The sequence below is a fragment of the Salmo trutta genome, chromosome 18 (genome assembly GCF_901001165.1).
Source record: "Salmo trutta chromosome 18, fSalTru1.1, whole genome shotgun sequence".
NCBI lineage: Eukaryota > Metazoa > Chordata > Actinopteri > Salmoniformes > Salmonidae > Salmo > Salmo trutta.
Genome location: NC_042974.1, coordinates 44,240,944 through 44,260,939, shown reverse-complemented (window position 1 = coordinate 44,260,939; position 19,996 = coordinate 44,240,944). Strand labels below are relative to the sequence as shown.

Here is a 19,996-nt window from a genome sequence, read left to right as displayed (position 1 = left end):
TAGTTTCACGTTGTTTAAACATGTCTGAAGTAATCATGCTCATGTTTTAAAGAAATCAACAGAGCATAGCCGCGGGAAGATGAACATTTCGTTTTGTCCGCGCTACAGACCGCTATTTCGGTCTGCTAATACAGGACTAGTGAAGGCCCAGTGCACTACTTTTGTGCGAGTTCCAAAAAAATGTTCAGGGGGTGAATTACTTTTTGCGGCTATGCAACAGAGAATCAATCAGCTTAAGGTTTTTTTGGTGCATTACTGGACTTGGGGGTGTGTGGCTGGGAGTCTGGGCCTAGGACTTTAAAAACAAGGTGTTGGTACATGATTAGGTTTTACTGACCAGGCTCATGCATGGAAGGGTTGCATCCCAAATGGCACCCTATTCCCTATATAGTGTACTAATGTTGACCAGGTGACCTATAGGGAATAGAGTGCCATTTGGGATGCACTCGAGGACTAGCTGAATAGCTGGTAGGATCTTTCTAAATTGTGTAAAATGTCCGTCCTCTCCTTTATCGCACTGATCTGAAAGAACTGACCACGTTAAGAGCTTCCGCCATATTATTTTCATCTTTCAAGTCTTTTCCAATCAGTGTAGATAAAGTGATTTTTTGTTGTTGTTGTTGTGTGCAATCAAGATAGAGCCCCAGATGACTCGGTCTCGAATTGTGATGCTATCCATCAGGGCTCTCTCAATTGTTCTAAACGAACCTTCTCCTCTGTGATATCACCACAAGAAAGACCAACACAGAGGGTTATCCATTAATGCCATGGTACATGTTCCACCAATTATTTTCCAAAAGAGAAAAAAACAGGTGAACTAAGCCAAGAATAAATAACTTTTTACCCTCAAATGTATCAAATATTGTACACATGCATCAATGCAGCTGGCACAAGGATGTACATCAAGTTTCCATAAAAGTGTGGTAAATGCATGTACATTTGAATAAGCATGTGATTTTAGGTAAACATCATGAAGAATAAATGTACATTACTAACAATATGCACCAACCAAATGACATCATCGTTGTTACCCATTTTGGGAGAGTATCAATTAACAAAATCATGCTATAATATTTTGAAACATTTGAGCATTGCAGTGCATAGAGTACAGTGTCATTCTTCTCAATAATAACGCAACATCCTCTTACTCAGGCACTGGCCCCTTAAACATTATTATACTATACTGCATGTGAAGCTATACGTGTTCAAATAATAAACAAGCTGTATCATGGAGACCTGAACGCGTACATTCTGTTAACACATCAACGGCATTACACAATTATTGTTTACCAACGACAGCAACACGTGCAATCACCTCATTTCATTGGTGAGTAATGTAGTGCATACTTAACTTCATTCTTAAGTATGTTAAATCAAAGTATGTTTAAGGGCTGGATTCAACCCTTATTGTGGAAGATATGTGTTATAGCGCAATTGCAATTGAAAGAATTTCCGATTGAGCCAACATATGCAGCGTCTACTGTGAAAGCAGTCTCCACGAACATGGGAACATTGCCTTTAAATTTTAATCACGCTATAGCCCGGATCTTCCACAATACGGATTTAGTCTAGGCTTAAGTAAAGTGTGTGTGCATTTCTTTCCAACTTGCTTGATAATAGTAACACATTTACATCAGTAGGGGTCATTTGGGCCAGCAGTAAACAATCATAACTGTATTGGAAAAAACAAAAACGTGCAGACACTAGGCCCTTCATGGAATGAGTTTCACACCCCTCGTTTACAGGGTAGCACTTAACTTAAAGGAACAATCCACTCCAAATCTTTAGTTTTTTCATTAGTCCACTTGATACAGACTCATGATGATGTGGCAAGTGATGATGATGTGGCAAGTTACACTTTGCTTCTTGAAAGTCCAATCTTAACTGATCTTAAGTTGACTGATGACATGTAAACCCATTTTGGGACCGTATCAACATTGGAAATACCAAAAGAGTTGTTGAGTGGATGATTCATTTAACTCCAACACGTATAATGCATGATATTGTTATAATGTAATATAATACTTGCAATAAGCATATCCCCTTATGTCTTACCTCATAATTATCCTAAATGCATAACTGCTATTTTCCCCAAAAATGCTTAATATACATGCATAAAATAGCTTATAAAACAAGTCATAAAGCACTTGACATGTTGGCTTTACGTAAAGTGTTTCTGTTAACTACAAATAATATCTGGCCAGGATCGCAATTATACTATTGTCTAAGTGAAGACCCTCCACATTCCATGTTGTGTATGGTCAAAAGATAAATATGGTAACATTCATAAGTCGTAGTTTCCATAAGATTCCAGCATGGACAAATGATCAAAATCAGGACTTTTGAAAGAACTAACATGAAGAGCTGCTGCTTGCGTACAGGAGCTGATCTCAGAACGCTAGTTATGTAAGCAAGCTCTTAGTGGAGTACAGGAGCTGATCTCAGAACGCTAGTTATGTAAGCAAGCTCTTAGTGGAGTACAGGAGCTGATCTCAGAACGCTAGTTATGTAAGCAAGCTCTTAGTGGAGTACAGGAGCTGATCTCAGAACGCTAGTTATGTAAGCAAGCTCTTAGTGGAGTACAGGAGCTGATCTCAGAACGCTAGTTATGTAAGCAAGCTCTTAGTGGAGTACAGGAGCTGATCTCAGAACGCTAGTTATGTAAGCAAGCTCTTAGTGGAGTACAGGAGCTGATCTCAGAACGCTAGTTATGTAAGCAAGCTCTTAGTGGAGTACAGGAGCTGATCTCAGAACGCTAGTTATGTAAGCAAGCTCTTAGTGGAGTACAGGAGCTGATCTCAGAACGCTAGTTATGTAAGCAAGCTCTTAGTGGAGTACAGGACAGTCCAAAAAAAAACGACTAGGAGACTTATTCACTCGTAAGTGAAAGAAAAGCCATTCGTGCCCCTTTAATCTCTATATATAAACACCTAGCGATGCACATTTTCTAAAACCCAGGTTCTGTAAACATTGTATACTGTTATCGTAATGGTTTTGTTCAAAATACATACAGTGACAAGAAAAGGTATGTGAACCCTTTGGAATTGCCTGGACTTCTGCATAAATTGGTCATAAAATTTTATCAGATCTTCATCTAAGTCACAACAATAGACAAACACAGTCTACTAACATAATAACACACAAACAATTATATGTTTTCATGTCTTTATTGAACACACCGTGTAAACATTCACAGTGCAGTGTGGAAAAAGTATGTGAACCTTTGGATTTAATAACTGGTTGACCCTCCTTTGGCAACAATAACCTCAACCAAACATTTTCTGTAGTTGTAGATCAGACCACAACAGTCAGGAGGAATTTTGGACCATTGTCTTTGCAAAACTGTTTCAGTTCAGTAATATTCTTGTGATGTCTGGTGTGAACTGCTCTCTTGAGGTCATGCCACAGCATCTCAATCGGGTTGATGTCAGGACTCTGACTGGGCCACTCCAGAAGGAGTATTTTCTTCTGTTGAAGCCATTCTGTTGTTGATTTACTTCTGTGTTTTGGGTCATTGTCCTGTTGCATCACCCAACTTCTGTTGAGCTTCAATTGGCGGACAGATAGCCTTACATTCTCGTGCAAAATGTCTTGATAAACTTGGGAATTCATTTTTCTGTCTGATGGCAAGCTGTCCAGGCCCTGAGGCAGTAAAGCAGCCCCAAACCATGATGCCCCTTTCACCATACTTTACAGTTGGGATGAGGTTTTGATGTTTGTGTTCTGTGCCTTTTTCCCTCCACACATAGTGTTGCGTGTTCCTTCCAAACAACTCAACTTTAGTTTCATCTATCCACAGAACATACAGGTGCTCTTTTGCGAACTTCAGACGTGTAGCAATGGTTTTTTTGGACAGCAATGGGTTCTCCGGTGGTGTCCTCCGATGAACACCATTCTTGTTTAGTGTTTCACATAGCATAGACTCGTCAACAGAGATGTTAGCATGTTACAGAGATTTCTGTAAGTCTTTAGCTGACACTCTAGGATTCTTAACTGCAAGAGCACAGCGCAGAATGCTCAATGAGGTTATCTTTGCAGGACGGCCACTCCTAGGGAGAGTAGGAACAGTGCTGAACTTTCTCCATTTATAGACAATTTGTCTTACTGTAGACTGATCAACATCAAGACTTTAAGAAATACTTTTGTAACCCAATTCTTAATCTTAGGTCTTCTGAGATCTCTTTTGTTCGAGGCATGATTCACATCAGGAAAGGCTTCTTGTGAATAGCAAACTCAAATTTTGTAAATGTTTTTTATAGGGCAGGGCATCTCTAACCAACATATCCAATCTCGTCTCATTGATTAGACTCCAGGTTAGATGACTCCTGCCTCCAATTAGCTTTTGGAGAAGTCATTAGCCTAGGGGTTCACATACTTTTTCCAACCTACGCTGTGAATGATGTATTCAATATAGACAAGAAAAATACAATCATTTGTGTGTTATTAGTTTAAGCACACTGTTTGTCCATTGTTGTGAATTAGATCAACATCAGATCAAACTTTACGTCAAATGTATGCAGAAATTCAGGTAATTTCAAAGGGTTCACACTATTTTTCTTGCCACTGTATCTGAAATAATTTAAGGCGAAATAAGGTAACAGGCTAATAGCCTAATGTAACACTATCACAATATGGGTTTGATTTAGTTAATGCATTGTTACTGCAGAGAGAGACCTGTTTTGTTTTTGCCCTCTTATTTTGTAAAATACAGTTGAAGTCGGAAGTTTACATACACCTTAACTCCGTTTTTCACAATTCCTGACATTTAATCCTTGTACAAATTCCCTGTCTTAGGTCAGTTAGGATCACCACTTTATTTTAAAAATGTGAAATGTCAGAATAATAGCAGAAAAAAGTATTTATTTCAGCTTTTATTTCTTTCATCACATTCCCAGTGGGTCAGAAGTTTACATACACTCAATTAGTATTTGGTAGCATTGCCTTTAAATTGTTTAAATAGGGTCAAACATTTCGGACAGCCTTCCACAAGCTTCCCACAATAAGTTGGGTGAATTTTGGCCCATTCCTCCTGACAGAGCTGGTGTAACTGAGTCAGGTTTGTAGGCCTCCTTGCTCGCACACGTTTCTTTCAGTTCTGCCCACAAATTTTCTATAGGATTGAGGTCAGGGCTTTGTGATGGCCACTCCAATACCTTGACTTTGTTTTCCTTAAGCCATTTTGCAACATCTTTGGAAGTATGCTTGGGGTCATTGTCCATTTGGAAGACCCATTTGTGACCAAGTTTTAACTTCCTGTCTTGAGATGTTGCTTCAATATATCCACATAATTTTCCTCCCTCATGATGCCATCTATTTTGTGAAGTGCACCAGTCCCTCCTGCAGCAAAGCACCCCCACAACATGATACTGCCACCCCCGTGCGTCACGGTTGGGATGGTGTAGTGTTCCTCAGCTTGCAAGCCTCCCCCTTTTTCCTCCAAACATATTATCATTATGGTCAAACAGTTCTATTTTTGTTTCATCAGACCAGAGGACATCTTTGTCCCCATGTGCAGTTGCAAACTGTAGTCAGGCTTTTAAGGCGGTTTTGGAGCAGTGGCTTCTTCCTTGCTGAGCGGCCTTTCAGGTTATGTCGATATAGGACTCGTTTTACTGTGGATATAGATACTTTTGTACCTGTTTCCTCCAGAATCTTCACAAGGTCCTTTGCTATTGTTCTGGGATTGATTTGCACTTTTCACACCAAAGTACGTTCATCTCTAGGAGACAGAACGCGTCTCCTTCCTGAGCCGTATGACTGCTGCGTGGTCCCATGGTGTTTATACTTGCGTACTATTGTTTGTACAGATGAACGTGGTACCTTCAGGCATTTGGAAATTGCTCCCAAGGATGAACCAGACTTGTGGATGTCTACAATTTTTTTTCTGAGGTCTTGGCTAATTTCTTTTGATTTTCCCATGATGTCAAGCAAAGAGGCGCTGAGTTTGAAGGTAGGCCTTGAAATACATCCAGTCAATTGGAGGTACACCTCCAATTAACTCAAATTATGTCAATTAGCCTATCAAAAGCTTCCAAAGCCATAACATCATTTTCTGGAATTTTCCAAGCTGTTTAAAGGCACAGTCAACTTAGTGTATGTAAACTTCTGACCCACTGGAATTGTGATACAGTGAATTAATCTGTCTGTAAACAATTGTTGGGAAAATGACTTGTGCCATGCACAAAATAGATGTCCTAACCGACTTGCCAAAACTATAATTTGTTAACAAGAAATTTGTGGAGTGGTTGAAAAACAAGTTTTAATGACTCCAACCTAAGTGTATATAAACTTCCCACTTCAACTCTACATACTTTATTAAGACAATTTGTCACTAATAAATTGCATGAATTGAAAGTGAAAACTTAATGGAGTGCGGTGTTGCAGCTGTCTGTTTCTAGCCATTTGCGGGCTATGTAGCACATTTCAGCTGTTATGTAGCCCAATGAAAACACAACCATTAGTGGAGACCTCCCCTGACTAATAATGAACTACATGTATATGTAATGAAGCTGGTTTAGTAACTCACGGGATGAGTAACCTTGCCTGAGACCTGAAGACTCACGTTGGCTTACCGAACTAATGCCTAGGCTTATGCTCAGGCTAACACTGTCTTGTGGCAAACCAGGGCCCAAATGCCAGTTGGTCCCATATAGTGATGGGAGGAACTTTGGCAGCAGTTAACATTAAGATCATAATATTTTCAAATATTAACATGATACTGCTAGGGTGTGATTAGGCTTAGGTCTCAAATGAATGAAACCCATTGACGGTGCCCACATCATTGAAGATGTGAAAACTTTGGCACCGCTAGGTTCCAATTAGTGAAAGTTCCGGACAGAAGGAGATCTACATGTCCTGGATATAAATTAGATTTAAAAAATGTACATCGATTACTAGGCCTCAAAGTTCTGTTTGCCTTGGATGTTCAGTAATGGAGTTCCAAGCATGAGCATTCAGTAGGCTAGCCTACGGAAAACTGCAAGGCCAATCACTAATGTATGTCAAGTCATACTTTGCAGTGAAGTGTCTTGAAAAAGTATTTTTTTGTAAGACCCAGTTACACAGTAAATGTTGAAATTCTTTTTCTATTCGTTTCACATGTACAGTGTCAGAGAGCCATGTTTGACAAACATAAACTAAGAATCAGTTAAATAATACAACCTCCACATGCAAACAACACAACATGTCGCCATGATGGAGCGTTGTTAGTGCAACTGACGCAGTTCCTTAAGAGTAATTCCCAGCACTGTAACCATCGGCCAAGAATAAAGACGAACCAGTCAACAAAGGTGGTTGTTTGTTGGTTTCTTGGCTATAGATAGCAGTTCTCTGTTCAATCTGATAAGACATACGGTGATGGTCAGTCAGTCTAAAAGGGGGTCGGAGTTCTTTCAAAAGACCATGCTGGTCTTTGATTGGCCAGTCAGGGTTCTCTGCGCACAGACCAAAAGATTGATTGGTTGAAACCTAATGGTCCTGAGCTCTGATTGGTCAACACAGCCTCCGTCTGGTTTAAAGAAGATGGCTACAAGGTGATCCAATGATGACAGAGTACAGTAGTAAAAACAACCTACTGTAATACATTCTGTGAACCATCTGTGTAATGCATTGTCAGGAGCAAGATCTATATTGAATGCTTATAGCAAGTGCAAAGCTCAATATACAGTATCACCTGTGCTGAATGCTCCAATAGCCTTTTTGTATTTATAAAGGCAACACCAAGGTATACATAAAGTCTTGTAAAGTATTACACGGTGATAGAATGACATCGTGAATGCATACAGAATGCATTGTGCACTGGTGGTTCAAAGATAGTGGAAAAGCAAAAGATGGATTCACCCCTTATAGATAACTTACTCTGAGAACCACTAAAGATAGTGGTCCCATTGGAGATCTACAAGGATAATGACGGTGAATAATAATGAATTCGTTGCTGCTCTGCTCTTGAACTCCATGGACTGGTGGAAAAAAGTAGCAACTTAAATATGCAGACCAGGAGACCACAAGAGTACAGCTGTGAACCTGTGTCTGTGGGTTACAGAGAGGGTAGCCAAACCCATGGTGGTCTAAAGGTCACTTCAGTGCACCTAGACCCCTTTCACTGCACACACCCCAGATTCTCCAAAATGATCGACGGGTTCAACTCCAAGGTTCCATAGCCCACGGGTAAAACCACCAGATCCTCTTTAAATTAACAGCATCGTAGCTCCATCATCTGCTGCTTTCACAGGCATTGGCAAGGTGAGGGCCAATAAATGGCCTCAGCTGAGATACACCAACAACTCCCTGTGACCAAATTGCCCAGCATTGGGACAATAAAGATTTTCTGAATCTGTTGCCTGTCTTCACACTCTCAACGTCAGTCCCTTTTTGGTTCTACGAAAATATGTCCTCCTTGTCCGAGTCTGGTGTGGTGGGTCTAGAGATCTCAAAAAGAGGCTTGGGGGAGCTGGGAGCTCTCCTTTGGACCTTGAGGAGCTTCAGAGCCTCTGCTAGCTGGGCCTCCAGGCCAGCCATGCGGGTGTTTAAGACCTTCAAGTCCTCTTTGAGCTCCAGCTTGAGCTCCAGAACAGAAGCCTGGAGAGTCTGCTCTGGGATGGGGTAGAATGCGTGCTGCTTGGCCGCTTCAGGGGGTGCCACAGGGCTGCGGTCCTGTGGCGTGGTGCCTGTGGTGCGGGAGCTGTCCCCCACGTTGTCTAGACGCAGATCGCTCTTGGTGATGCCGCTGTCCCACGAGTCGGTTTTCTTCAGCGAGGTCTGGGACTCGTGGGCTGCCCCTGCCTTAGTCCGCTCGGGTAGCGTCTCCATGGACTCTGCTTTGGACACCTTGGAAATTAAGAACAGAATGTATTAATGAAGATGGCTGGATTCAACCGAGGCGCGTTCTCGACAAACTGTGAATCCTGGCCTAAATATTTTAGGTTTCATACCTTGTTCCAGTTGGACTCCTTGGTCATGGAGTCCTTGAAGCGTCCCCAGCCTTTGACCTTGGCCGGCTCGAACACTCGGAGAGACGGGGCCTGGAGCTTGGCTTTGTCTGACGGGCTGGAGATTGTGGAGGCCAAAATGGGTGTGGCTGGGATTTCGGTAACAGTGACAATGCTGGTGGTGGCGATGATTTCATGGATGGGAGTGGGCTCGACATTCACGGTTTGACCTCTCTCCATGTCATCGGATGGGTTGGCCCGCTCCTGATGTATACGGGCCTCCTTCTGCTGACGGAACCGCTGGAAGAGCCGACGCACGGGGTGGTCCGGCGGGAGATTGAGGGGTGCTTCATTCTTTCGTCTCAGGCGCTCCTCTTCCTCCCGTTTCACATCGCTGATTTTTCTGAACACAATCTGTAGAGAGACAAGACTCTTGATTAGTTAAATTAAACTTGTTTTTGTTTGCACGTACTCTACGATAACTTGCCTGAGGACAGAACTGTGATACCATGAACTCAATCCTGTGTTATGTAGCCTATGCTGTGAGTTGGCTGGGTTGTCTAACCTAACCAGAGGTTGCTGAAATGAACCAAATAACCTGAATATGCACTTTAAAACAGTCTGTCTAGGTAAGTGAAAAACCATGTAAATGTGTGTATAGTGAACTACGTTCTGCACCAAATTCAGCTTTGTTCGATGAGCCTCTCTGACAGGTACGACTATCACGCAGGTAAGTACCTAAAGTAGGTAAGCATACAGCAATGGCGCATAAGGCACGAACGTGGAGGTACAGTGCTGCACACCCCCCTCATCACTAATTTAAACCCATTTTACAGAAAACACAGCAAATAATGCCTTTTGCTGAGTCCCTCAAAGGAAATCATGAAATATAAATGGCTTCTCTCGTTTCTAGCGGCAGTGAATTTTTCTCTACTGAAACTCATTCATTCTTTAGTAGACCATTAACCAAAACACAAAGCAGACATTTTAGCTTATTCTGGGTGGCATTATGATGAGAGAGAAATATTTAGGTGTATTTATGTTGATAGAGTACCTCACACAGAAAATGTTGTCCCACAGATTGTGTTATTTAAACCAGGGGTATCAAACACATTTTTCCCTGGGAGCTGCATTCGGTCTCCACTCTAAGTCCGGAGAGCAGCACTGAAAATGTCTTATATTTCCTCACCCTCAAAATTAGCAAATAATTGTTTCTGGAATGTTCTATGCTCCTTGACTGTCTAGTTTCATTTCAGTGATTATTAACAAGCTGGACACAGTCAAGAAAGCTCCCCCCATAAATAAATACAAATAATGTTTTACTCAAGCCACTCACAGGCCGGATTGGACCCCCCTCGCGGGTCGGTATCACACCACTGATTTAAACCATGATTGCACAACACATGTCAAGCGGCATAAGATTACCACAGTAAAGGCTTAATTGAATTTGTTTCCAAGGTGTGACATAGTCTCTTGAGAGATGAGGAACTGTTTCATCAAGATCACTGGTGTATTTACAGATAGGATAATTCAATCAAATCTTCATGACATAGTAGTCACATTACTGGTGATGTAAGGGTGTGTGTGTGTGTGTGTGTGTGTGTGTGTGTGTGTGTGTGTGTGTGTGTGAACGAGGGAAGGAGAGAGAGAGATGAAATGGCATATACAGTATATTCGGAAAGTATTCAGACCCCTTGACTTTTTCCACATTTTGTTACAGCCTTAGTTTAAAATTGCTAAAATATTTTCTGAACAATCTACACACAATACCCCATAATGACAAAGCAAAAACAGGTCTTTAGACATTTTTTAAAAGGTAATAAAATGTATGAAATATCACATTTACGCCTCCCGAGTGGCGGAGTGGTCTAGTGGTTAGAGCGTTGGGCCACCGAAAGGTTTCTGGATCGAATCCCCAAGCTGACAAGGTAAAAATCTGCCCCTGAACAAGGCAGTTAACCCACTGTTCCCCATCATTGTAAATAAGAATTTGTTTTTAATTGACTTGCCTAGTTAAATAAAAACAATTTATTAAAAAAACAAAATCGCAGTGCTAGCTGTGCCACTAGATATTCTGGGTTCAAGTCCAGACTCTGTCGCAGCCGGTTGCGACCGGGAGACCCATGGGGCGGCGCATAATTGTCTGGGTTAGGGGAGGGTTTGGCCGGCAGGGATGTCCTTGTCCCATTGCGCACTAACGACTCCTATGGCGGGCCGGGCGCAGTGCACCCTGACACGGTCGCCAGGTGTACGGTGTTTCCTCCGACACGTTGCGGCTGGCTTTCGGGTTAAGTGGGCATTGTGTCAAGAAGCAGTGCGGCTTGGCTGGGTTTCTGAGGACGCACGGCTCTCGACCTTCGCCTCTCTCGAGTCCGTACGGGAGTTGCAGCGATGAGACAAGACTGTAACTACCAATTGGATACCACGAAAAAGGGGGTAAACATTTTTTTTTATATATAAAAGAATCATATTTACTTAATTATTCAGACCCTTTACTCAGTACCTTGTTGAAGCACCTTTGGCAGCGATTACAGCCTTGAGTCTTCTTGGGTAAGACCGCTACAAGTTTGGCACACCTGTATTTCTACCAATTCTGCTAACTTTGGCTTTATTTTACAGAGTGAAGTTACCTCAGTTAGCAACCCTGTTTGTCATCAGCTAGCTACAGTACCTGTAGCGTACCCTGCACGCACTTAGTGCTGTTGGCTTGCTAGCTCCACTGCTTTAGCATCAAGCTAAGAGCAGGTTACCACTAGTTTTAGCTAATTCTAATCGTAGTCACTACCTCTCCGTTGGTCCCTACCATTTAAAGTCAACTAGCTGAACGGTTGAGTATCTTAGCTAGTTGTTTAACAGTGGCACACATGGTTTTTCGCGAGCAACCTCTGGGCTAAGCCCCATTTGGTTTGCTTGGCAAACTCGTGCTGTTTCTTCAAGTCTGTTACCCCACCATTGAAGCATCATCCTTTACATTCCCATGTAAAAGATACACCTAGCTGTGCTTTTCACCTCGAGTTGCTTTGTTTACACACGAGTCAGCACTTGGCTAGCTAGTTATCGTCACTCAGGTGGTGATAGCCAGTTAATTAGCTAGCATCCCTGTTTGCACTACTTTCACTATCCTGAAAATAGAGACTGCCTTTATTTCCCACTCCCCTGGTAAATAAAGCTTTCTGTTTCTGCTACCATCTATCATTGCCATGTGTCTCGCCTGACTACTCCTTCAAGTTAGCAGTGCATGGAGTAGCATAGCCTTCCCCCCGGTAATTCCATCCACTTTCATCCATCCGGTCAAAACGATGTCATCAAGTGTACCGACCAAGGGAGAGCGAAAGCAGCACAAGCCTAGCGAAGCTTGCCCTGGCAACTGCGACCTGTACATAACCCAGTCTGACTCCCATCAACACGACCTGCCTCAGCGTGTACCATGCTTTGGCAGCTCTAATTGACCCTGCTAGCTGATGCCCCGCTGGGCCCCGAAGTCCTTAAACGTTGAGCAAGTTACATGGAAAGTATTGCCCAGGCCTCGTTCTTACTCAAAGTAGTATATTTACACACACACACACACACACACACACACACACACACACACACACACACACACACACACACACACCACACACACACACACACACACACACACACACACACACACACACACACACACACACACACACACACGACCTGATTTATTAATTAGATACAAATATAGACAACAATACTGGATGTACAGTATGCAAGAAAACATATTGCATCTAACTCTTTGTTGTTGCTTTCTGCTTTGTTGGTTTGCTTTATTATTTCATATCACCTCAAGGGAGGAACCGGTGCCTTGCTGTGTACAGAAAAGTCAAGACATGCCTTGCTGTGTGCAGAAGACTCTGGACAACAGTGTTGTGGACAATGAAACATTGTGGCCTGAGGTATTAAGGAGTTAGTGTTGCACTTTTATCTTTAGATTGCACTGTACACAGACAGAGTAACACACACACACACACACACACACACATCACCTCCTGCTATATTCCCAGAGGTTGTCAGAACCAGGTCTGCAAGTGAGGGTGTGCTAAAAGAGAGGGGGTCTGTTTGTGTTAGTGTGTGTGCTTGTGTGTTTTTGAACAGATGCTTGCTCAGTCAGTATATGCCAGGCTAAGAAGGAACTCCTATGACGCTGTCTGAGAGTTCATAACTCGCCTCTGGCTCAAGCCTTACTTTCTCATTGGAACGCTATGCTAACAAAGCCTTCTCCTGCCTCATAAATCACTCAAGCTAACACCGACCAAATCCAGTGTGCTCAGTGATCTCTGAAAAACTTAGACAAAACAACTGCCATGGTAATTTAAGTACAGTTTATGTATATCATAATAGAAAATGCAGCCACACTAGTAATACTGCACCCAAACCCAACTCATTTGAATGTGTAGAAGAACCCTGAAGGCAAATCAAGCAGTATAATTTTGATTCTCTTTGATAGATTAATGGACATGGACGACACACGACTTCCTTGTATCCATGGCAATGACAACAGTGTATTCCATCTTCTAAAACTTGCCATCTACAGATGGGTCCACTCAGCCATAACATACCACAGAGTAGTTTGATGCTGTCGAGTATTCATGATGTCTTCAGAGGCTCATTAGCCATATTATATGCTTTGATGTGTGACACTAGTAATGTCTCCCTGTCTTTGCCCTGAATGCTGTTACAAAGCAACGGGAGATACAAATGAGGACTGCATTCGCTGGGAGGTTTAACTTACACCATATCAATCTGTTGGACTAAAACCAAATGAGACAGAGTATATTGTATGACAACGTCAGTGTGATAGCTGAGCTTGATCCCAACAATGGAGTTCCTTTCTCTCTCCTCCCGCATTTGGCCTAACAGAGCCATTGGGAGTAGACTCTCTCTCTCTCTGCCTGTGTACAGTTTGTGTGGCTTTGTTGTCTAGCATGGCCTTTGGCTCTCTCTCATTCATGCTGACAGCAGTATAGAGAGAGCAGGGTGAAACACCACAATACCCCTCTACCACCCACCACCCCCTACCCAGACCACAGTACCTATCAACCACCTCCCACCCAGCACGCCCACTGCCCATATATCACTGCCTGACAAACACCATCTGAAGCTCTGTGGGAGCGCGCGCACGCACACACACACACACACATACACACAGAATAAACCACTAAGCCCCTCTCAACTCATCACCCCCTACCCCTCATACTGTATATCCCGAATACCATCCACCCTGAGATCTGAATGCCCACTCCTCTCGCTAAAAGCCCTACCCGCTGCATATGCTAGTGCTCCAAGCCCGGGTTCAAAGATGCTGAGGCGAGAGTGAAGATGCTGAGTGTTCCTGCCTGGACCAGCATGGGATAAGCACTAGCATTAGCATGAGTCGGGTCATCCTGGCCTGAAGATGTACAGGCAAGGGCAAGAGAAGGCAGTGGCAGAGTGTGTGAGTCTTTGCAATCGACTACCCTGCAGTTAGACTGTGCAGATTTACTGATCTACAAATCATGTTGCATCACAAACAACTACTCATTATATGATCAAGATTAGTGATTCTGCGCCACACCTTCCTCAAACTGATCCTCTCAAATGTCCTCTGTATCTTACACAGGTCGTGTCCCAAATGGCACCATATACTCTATAGATCTGTGGGTCCTGGTCAAATGCAGTGCACTATATAGGGAATAGTGTGCCATTTGGGATGCAATCACAGGCCTGATATTGCTCATGTATCCACTCACACAGAAGTTAATACTCTTCCCTACTGGTTAAGCTACTCTGCTGCTGTGACATTCCACACCAACCCTTCGTCATAAAGCTGTCTTTAAACTGACATGTTGTCTATGTCATTTCAAATGTGGTCCTTTGATTTCCCCCAAGGCAGAGCTGAACAGAGATCTGCCATTCACAAGAGCAGAAGTCCAAACTAGGGTTAAATAAAAGAAGGAACCCAGCGGGCAAAGCTTGTTGAATGACATCCACAACAAGGAGAGATGAGTGTGAGACTTTCTTTTTCATTTGAAATGACATCATTACAACCAGTTACCAGAATTAGTTTAAATCTGGTTGTATATCATGGCAACCCATTTATAGGTTGAAATCGGGTTGCAATGGCATAATTGCAACCAGTTTTTCCCCTGGGGAAGAAAGCTAGGTGACAATATTGCAACCATATATTTTCTCCACCAACCTAATTGTGGAAGGGTGTAATTTTCATTACTTCGGTTCATTCATTTTCCCTATAACTGTGACGGTGGACCAAGATTGATGGTCACAAATTGTCGTCCTCCTCGGTCTCCTCAGAATTGGGCATTTTGCTTCGGTTCGCTTTTACCCAAACACTGCTGCTGATTGTAATTGCTTCTTGCATTGAAGCTTTTATTGATGCTCTCTTCCACAGCCTCACATGCGCACACACACACACTGGATTGTCTTATTAAACTCATATCTCCTCATTCTGCCAGCCTGGTTGTTTACCTCCTGCAGCTCCTTCCCAGCTCTCTAGAATTTAATACATTTCTCAGAATGGTGTATTTTTTTGTGCAAAACATTATTGCTTTCCTGTTCCTTGGCCAACTTCAATGTCATTGAGAAATCATAGATTTCTATTATTTGAATTTCCATCTTACTTGAATTTTTTTTACCAGGTCAGGATGACTGAGTGGTTCTTGAAACAAACAAATCTTCTACTCACTCAGGCATGAGCAAACCTAAATGAAAAATATAAGGCCTATGTGACGTAGAAGTCCGTCACTGGCCGCGGGCAGAATTTGGTACTTTAATGCACGCAAACATTCATCACTCCTCCCTGCTCCGTTATCAGATAAGTTAACAATGTGGGTCGACACACAAGTTAACTTCTCATCTTAGTACATTTCACACTTACTTCAGTAACTGGTTATGGTATAAAGAAATAAACAGACAAGTGTTCATATTTAATATAAGCAATATTTATTATACTTAAATGTTATGGATGAGCGCGTTGTTTGTTTGTTCTGTTCCTCTCTCCATCTCTGTAGTTTACGGGTATGCTGGATAAGGACCCGAGCTAAGGGAATTGGGTTGACTTTGTAGTGCCTGTCCCGAATGGCTCATTAATGTAAATGGGCATATTGAAAGACACTGTCAGTAATGACGTCATTTTGTAAATGTTATATTGTGATATTGTTTCATAAAAAACGTGTTGCAATGTATATACTTTAGTATGTTTAGTTAAATGGAAAATGTAGGTTTGAATAGGTAATTGCTTAATTAATTAGTGTTAATTGTTCTGAGGGGAGGGGCTACCCCTACAAAAGGAGCCTCTCTTTCAGTTCATGGAGAGGCATTTTGGATTGTGCTGTGGGTGGGGCAGTGTTGTTTTTTTAGCTGTCCCATAAGGTATACGTTTGATGGCAGTACTGTTGTTTTTGTTCCGGAATCACTATGTAAATAAACACCCTTGCACAGAATAACTTTTTATTTTGATAGAGGTTAGGTTTTCCAGTTGAGCCTCCTGGCCTACTCTACGTGACAGCCTAGCATATCTCTTTCTATATAGAGAGTGTGTTTCTCATCTCTAGTGTTGGAGGAGAAACATTTGAAATGTGCAGTAAGGATTTCGTCCCATTAAGGGACTTTAGTTCTTAATCAAAAGCATCAAATAATATTTATATTCCAAGTTCCTTAATCCCAGAGAGATTTCTATTTTCTCTCCTTTAAATGCATTCTTGCTTGTCACTTTGGGTCTGATAAAAGCACTATAAAAAACATGTTTTATTGATCTCTGAGCAAAAACCCTCTCTTAAATTATAATATGTGGAAATGCAAAATTCTCTCACGGAACTAACTGTAATGTACTTTGTAATATTATGTAAAACGCAAAAGATTCTCTCTCTGATTGTTAAAGTGTGTTTTATTTGTCCGCCTAAAAGCCTGCCGATCTGCGATTTGGAATTCATCAATAACATTATCTCTATCATTATAAATAGAAGTCTAAAAGTCTGACATTTTCAAGTGATTTCACCTGAATATATAATGGGGGTCAATGTTATCCTATTATGCATGTTCTTGTTTCTCACACTGACCCCACCCAGCAGGCAAAGCTGAGGCGCGTTCAGCAGGACACAACATTTTGGAACGTTCAGATAAAAATATGCTACGCACAACAAACATGGCTCTCTGACATGTAGAGTAAGGAATCACATCAGCTCTGGTGGTGGCATTTCAGTTCGTGGCCAGGTTGTAATGATCACAGAGATAATGTCCTTATACATTGTAAAAAATCGAAATAAAAAAAAACACTGAAATGTGTGTGCATATCGGAGTTACCGTCTTCCAATTAATTTGGACTTATAACAACAGTTATGAATCATAATAAGATACCTCTCTATGAGGAGTTGGATGCTGCTGGTGGTTGTCTCTCCAGTAAAGAACACACAACAGGCTGGTGAAGAATATCCTTATGCTAGAGGACAACTCTGAGCATGCTCATCAGCATCATCGCTCATACAGGTCATACACACATCCATAAACACTGTGGATGCACTGTTACATAACATAATGACAGATGATTCATCATCATCCACTTTAATTGAAATGAATCACCCTTCTTGGATTTCATGGTCGGCCCACAAACCTGGGTTGCATAAGAAACACTGGTGTGGCTCATGGAATTATAATTGTCACAACTATAGTCTTTCAATGGTATTGGTCTTTCCAGTAGATTGCACAGCCCTGGAAAAACATTATTCCTTTGCTGATCCTTGCCAAATTCTAGTGGAGCAATCTAAGATATAACTTTTTCGTACTCTAAAAAAGTCAGAAATTCTACTCTTTTAAAGTGATATCCTATGGATATACATACTACTATATTATTAGTGTATTATTATACTGGCCAGTTTATTATGTACATCACCCAGTTGACGAAAATGGATTGCTCCTACAGACAGTGAGTCACATGGCCATGGCTTGCTATATAAAGCAGGCAGAAAGGCATCCAGTTACTGTTTGGTTGAACATTAGAATGGGCAGAACAAGTGACCTAAGCGACTTGGAGCGTGGCATGATCGTCGGTGCCAGACATGCCGGATCTAGTATTACAGAAACGGCCACCCTCCTGAGCTTTTCACACACGACAGTGTCTAGGGTTTCCCCGAGAATGGAGCGACAAACAAAAACATCCAATCAGTGGCAGGCCTGTAGATGAAAACAACTCGTTGATGAGAGAGGTCGAAAGAGAATGACAAGAATTGTGCAAGCTAACAGGCAGGCCACAAACAGACAGTCCCGTGTGGCTCAGTTGGTAGTGCATGGCGCTTGCAATGCCAGGGTTGTGGGTTCGATTCCCAAGGGGGTCCAGTATGGAAATGTATGCTCTCACTACTGTAAGTAGCTCTGGATAAGAGCGTCTGCTAAATGACTCAAATGTAAGTAACGGTGCAGTACAACAGTGGTGTACAGAACGGCATCTCGGAACGCACGACTTGTCGCAGCAGACAACCACACCGGGTTCCACTCCTACCAGCTAAGAAGAAGTGTCTCCAGTGGGCACACGATCACCAACACTGGACAATTGAGGAGTTCCTGTTGTGTCACGCCGATGGCAGAGTCACGATTTGGTGTAAGCAGCATGAGTCCTTGGACCCATCCTACCTGGTGTCAACGGTACAGGCTGGATGGTGGTGCCATTGTGTCAGCATGGACCAACATCCCTGTGGAATGTTTCTGACTTGTAGAATCCATGCCTGAGAATGCAGACTGTTCTGGAATCAAAGAGAGGGGGGGGGGGGTCTGACACAGTATTATAGTAGATGGGTGTACCTAATTAACTAGCTGGTGAGAGTATATTAAATGTAGGTGTGATATCCTCTCTACCTCCCATTACTCAGCATGCTTATCTGTCCGTGCCACGCCCATGGACAGAAAATGGTCTGGTAGAAAGAGACATGTTTCTGATACGTCTGTACAGGCCTAGCTCCTAGTCAAGATTGATGTTGTTGGGAGGGAGGAGGTCTATCTTAATAAATCCCCAGTTTAGTTAAGGTCTATAAATCTGCCTGGTGACCAGCCATTAAACACACTGCTGCAGATGGCGGGGAGAGGGAGACTTTCACTACAACTCTGACTCAACATCTTCTCTCAAGTCTACCCCTAAAGCCAACTCCTCCTTTGGTCGTCTCCTTCCGGTTCTCTGCTGCCAATGACTGGAACGAACTACAAAAATCTCTGAAACTGGAAACACTTATCTCCCTCACTAGCTTTAAGCACCAGCTATCAGAGCAGCTCCCAGATCACTGCACCTGTACATAGCCCATCTATAATTTAGCCCAAACTACTACCTCTTCCCCTACTGTATTTATTTATTTTGCTCCTTTGCACCATATTATTTATATTTTAACTTTGAACTTTCTTCAAACTACAAATCTACCATTCCAGTGTTTTACTTGCTATACTTTATTTACTCTGCCACCATGGCCTTTTTTGCCTTTACCTCCCTTATCTCACATCATTTGCTCACATTGTATATAGTCTTATTTTTTTCTACTGCATCATTGATTGTATGTTGTTTTACTCCATGTGTAACTCTGTGTTTTTGTATGTTGTCGAACTGCTTTGCTTTACCTTGGCCAGGTCGCAATTGTAAATGAGAACTTGTTCTCAACTTGCCTACCTGGTTAAATAAAGGTGAAATAAAAATTAAAAATTAAAAAGTCAAATCATTCCCCTTCTCTCCCATCTACAGCAACTAATACAGTTTCCCCTTTTCCCCTCTTCTGTGCTATTCTCCCTTCCTCTATACCCCTTTGGCACTCTTTAAAGGCCCACTCCTTAATTTGGAGAAAAAAGTATTAGCAGCAGCCCAGTCACTTGGTTTGCTATGAATATGCAGGAGAGGGAAACTGTCACTATAACTCCCAGGCAACATCTATAACTGTTCTCTCCATTCGAGTCCTCCCTATTTCCCTTCTCTATTTTCCTTATTCCTCACTCTCAACCCCATTTCTGCCTCTCTAACTTCCAAGTTATGTACAGTACCAGTCAAATCTGGACACCTACTCGTTCAAAAACGTTTT

At 42.2% G+C, this 19,996-nt stretch overlaps 1 protein-coding gene across 4 annotated transcripts in view; it reads right to left on the bottom strand.

Annotated features, from left to right (window-relative positions):
* Positions 1–7,039: 7,039 nt before the first annotated feature.
* Positions 7,040–19,996, bottom strand: part of LOC115153353 (potassium voltage-gated channel subfamily H member 1-like) — an 86,849-nt gene continuing 73,892 nt past the window's right edge. For all 4 annotated transcript variants that reach the window (XM_029698709.1, XM_029698706.1, XM_029698708.1 and 1 more), the window contains 2 exons: positions 8,931–9,341; positions 7,040–8,826 (listed from right to left, as the gene is read on the bottom strand). In XM_029698709.1, the coding sequence (XP_029554569.1) occupies positions 8,377–8,826; positions 8,931–9,341 (861 nt within the window). In that variant the 3' untranslated portion in view covers positions 7,040–8,376. The remainder of the gene's footprint in view (positions 8,827–8,930; positions 9,342–19,996) is intronic.